At 41.0% G+C, this 2842-nt stretch overlaps 1 protein-coding gene across 1 annotated transcript; it reads right to left on the bottom strand.

Annotated features, from left to right (window-relative positions):
• Positions 1041-2592, bottom strand: LOC109361855. Its single transcript, XM_019607386.1, has 3 exons — positions 2452-2592; positions 2015-2335; positions 1041-1760 (listed from the first exon to the last, which is right to left on the bottom strand). Exons 1-3 carry the CDS (start codon positions 2590-2592, stop codon positions 1041-1043), a joined length of 1182 nt encoding a protein of 393 aa, XP_019462931.1.

The following is a 2842-nucleotide window of genomic DNA, read 5'->3' as shown; positions in this document are numbered from 1 at the left end:
TGACCAAACCCTTCAGCATGGGTTTGGTCCCTTGACCAAGTAGCTTAGTCACCTCCTTGTGCATGACTCACCAAAGCTAGTTGTGGGCTATGAGACCAGCTATTGTGAGCTACTTCTGAAAAGCCTATGGTGGGCTACTTGAGGTGAGGTCATGGATGACTTCATGGTTTGCTTGTTGGTTATGTCAAGTCTGGTAAGCACCGCCTAGCGCAACTGCTTCACCGTTGAGTTGCTTGTTCAGCAGCTTCTGACCGTGTTCATGGCTTGGTGCTTGCTGATCTGGTCAGGAGTCTGGTTCTCCGCCGAGCAGCTTGGTTTGACCGTTGAGCAGCTTGGCTTGTGCCAAGCTCGTGTCTGACCGTGCCAAGCATATTTCTGACCGTGCCAGGCCTAGTCTGATGCTAGGGTGAGCAGCTAAGCAGGTCCACTCAGCTGCCTGGTTGAGCAGTTTGGTCCAGGTCAGGCAGGTGGCCAGGTCAGCTCAGCGGGGCTTGTTCCACGCTTAGCTGCCTGGTTGAGCATCTTGGTTTTCTTGACTTTTGTTGCTTTTTGACCATGAATCTTTTCTCTTCTTTTCTTCATTTTATTTCCTACAAAATACATAAAAAGGCAATACAAACACAAATATACCAAATTGTGATATTTTATACAAAAAGTATTGTTTTAAGTTGGTTTTTCTCAATTATGCTTAAGGTAAGTGCCATAAAAGTGTATGATTTTTAGGTATGTTTGGCACTTATCAGCATCCTTCATACTAAGGCCACTATGAGTAGAGTGTATCCAAACTATCTGATCTTTCTGATTATTATTGGAAACATAAATTTTGATAATTGAATTCAGGACAGTAGGATAAATACTAGCCATCTAAGAAGGGATAGTCCACTGTTGAACGTGGATGAAATCTGCTACCTTGGCAGTCAAGGAGGAGTGAAGTTGATGAGGAATGTTTAGAGTCTGAACTAGAGGACTTCGTAGCCAATTATCTAGCCAGTAGTTGGTTTTAGAACCATTGCCAAAAATCCAAATTGAGTTATTAGTGATCAATTCCAAAATCTTTTGATACTAGGCCATATAGAAGACTTAACAAAGCTAGCCTGTATACTTCTAGCTTCATAAAATCTAATTCTATAAAAAGAGGCCCACTCCTGAGAAGAAGATTTCATTTCCCATGCTAGCTTGAGCAAAGCAACTTGATTCATGTCAGCAATGGACCTCAGACCCAGTCCTCCTTCCTTAGTAGGAGTGCAAAGCTTGTGCCAAGCCACTATTACTAACTTTTTGGTATTTATATCACCCGACCAGATGAAGTTTCTTATGCTCTTGTCAATAGACTTCAACAGAGAGATGGGCCAGGAATAGACATGGAAGCTAAAAGTCAACATGCTATGAATAATAGACCTAGCAAGTTCTACCCTGGCCATGATAGAAAGAGAGGCACTTTTCCACTTTGTCAGCTTGTTCACAAGTCTATCAGCAATTGGTTGAAGATGAATGGCCATAGGCTTGCCTCTAAATATAGGAACTCCAAGATAGGAAAATGGGAGACTGCCCACAGAGAAACCCAACCAAGTAGAGAGGCTAGAAAGTTTTGTTGTAGTAGCTTGAGCAATGTAGAATTTACACTTACTTAGGTTGATGTGTTGACTAGAGGCTTGAGCATAGCTTAAAATGAGCTTATTTAAAGCCAAAATTTCCCTCTTGATCCCTTTGTAGAATATGAGAATGTCATCAACATAGAGAACATGAGTAGGAGTAGAGATCTGATAGGACTAGAAATGAATGAATTTTATCCTCAACATGCAATTTAGATATGCCCCTGCCGAAAACATGCTCAGCTAGAAAGAAAAGAAGGGGGAAAGGGGATCTCCTTGTCTAACACCCCTCTTACAACTAAATTAGCCAATATTTTGACCATTAACATCAATTGAGAGCTTAACAGAATGTAGGATTGTATTAATCCAACCAATGAATTTGACATCAAAACCAAAAGCCTGAAGAGTATTACTCAAGAAACCCAATCAATAGTATCAAAGGCTTTCCTAATGTCCAACTTAACAACAAGGTTCTCCCCAAAAGTCTTATGATCCAACAGATTAATGGCCTTAGAGGCAATGCAGATGCAATCTTGAATATGCCTTCCTTTGACGAAGCCTCGTTGCTGAGTTGAGATAGTATTAGGAGCAATAGATGCCAACCTATCATCCAAGACCTTGGTAATCACTTTGAATTGGAAATTGGCAAGGGCAATGGGTCTAAAATCTTTAATCCTATATGCTCTAGGGAACTTAGGAATCAGAAACACAGAGTTAGAGTTCATATTAGGCAAAATCCACTCCTGATTAAAGAATTGAGAAACTGAGTTGCACATATCAAGACCAACTATATCCCAGAATTCTTAAAAGAAACAGCTACCAAACCCATCAGGATTAGGAACCCCATCGCCTTTCATACCAAAAACAATATCTCTAATTTCCTGAGGCAAAGGGAGATTAGTGTGAGCATGTAGTTTTGTTCCTTAGAAACCAACTTAGGCAAAGGAGTACTTGAAGATGCAAGGCCCAACACGGAGATCAAGCCCATCAATTGCTCCATATTCATAGAAATTCCCCAAGTTGGCCACGGCCAAGGAGGGCTTGATTAAGGCATGCTTTAGGCCCAACACGGAGATCAAGCCCATCAATTGCTCCATATTCATAGAAATTCCCCAAGTTGGCCACGGCCAAGGAGGGCTTGATTAAGGCATGCTTTAGCTGATTTAATAAAGTGAGGGATTAACACCCTCACTAGTATTTAAGAACTTGATAGTTACCTATTTTACTTTGGAACTTTTATTACTTTGTAT

The sequence above is a fragment of the Lupinus angustifolius genome, chromosome LG12 (assembly GCF_001865875.1).
Source record: "Lupinus angustifolius cultivar Tanjil chromosome LG12, LupAngTanjil_v1.0, whole genome shotgun sequence".
Lineage (NCBI taxonomy): Eukaryota > Viridiplantae > Streptophyta > Magnoliopsida > Fabales > Fabaceae > Lupinus > Lupinus angustifolius.
This window is presented reverse-complemented; position numbering and strand designations above follow the sequence as displayed.

What these genes read in the sequence shown, in the direction of transcription:
- LOC109361855 (XM_019607386.1), bottom strand. Translation starts at nt 2,592, where the DNA reads ATGGAGCAATTGATGGGCTTGATCTCCGTGTTGGGCCTTGCATCTTCA. An exon ending in AATTAGAGATATTGTTTTTG is followed by an intron (nt 2,336 to 2,451) that starts GTATGAAAGGCG and finishes TTCTTTAATCAG; the next exon opens with GAGTGGATTTTGCCTAATAT. An exon ending in CCTTTGATACTATTGATTGG is followed by an intron (nt 1,761 to 2,014) that starts GTTTCTTGAGTA and finishes TAGTCCTATCAG; the next exon opens with ATCTCTACTCCTACTCATGT.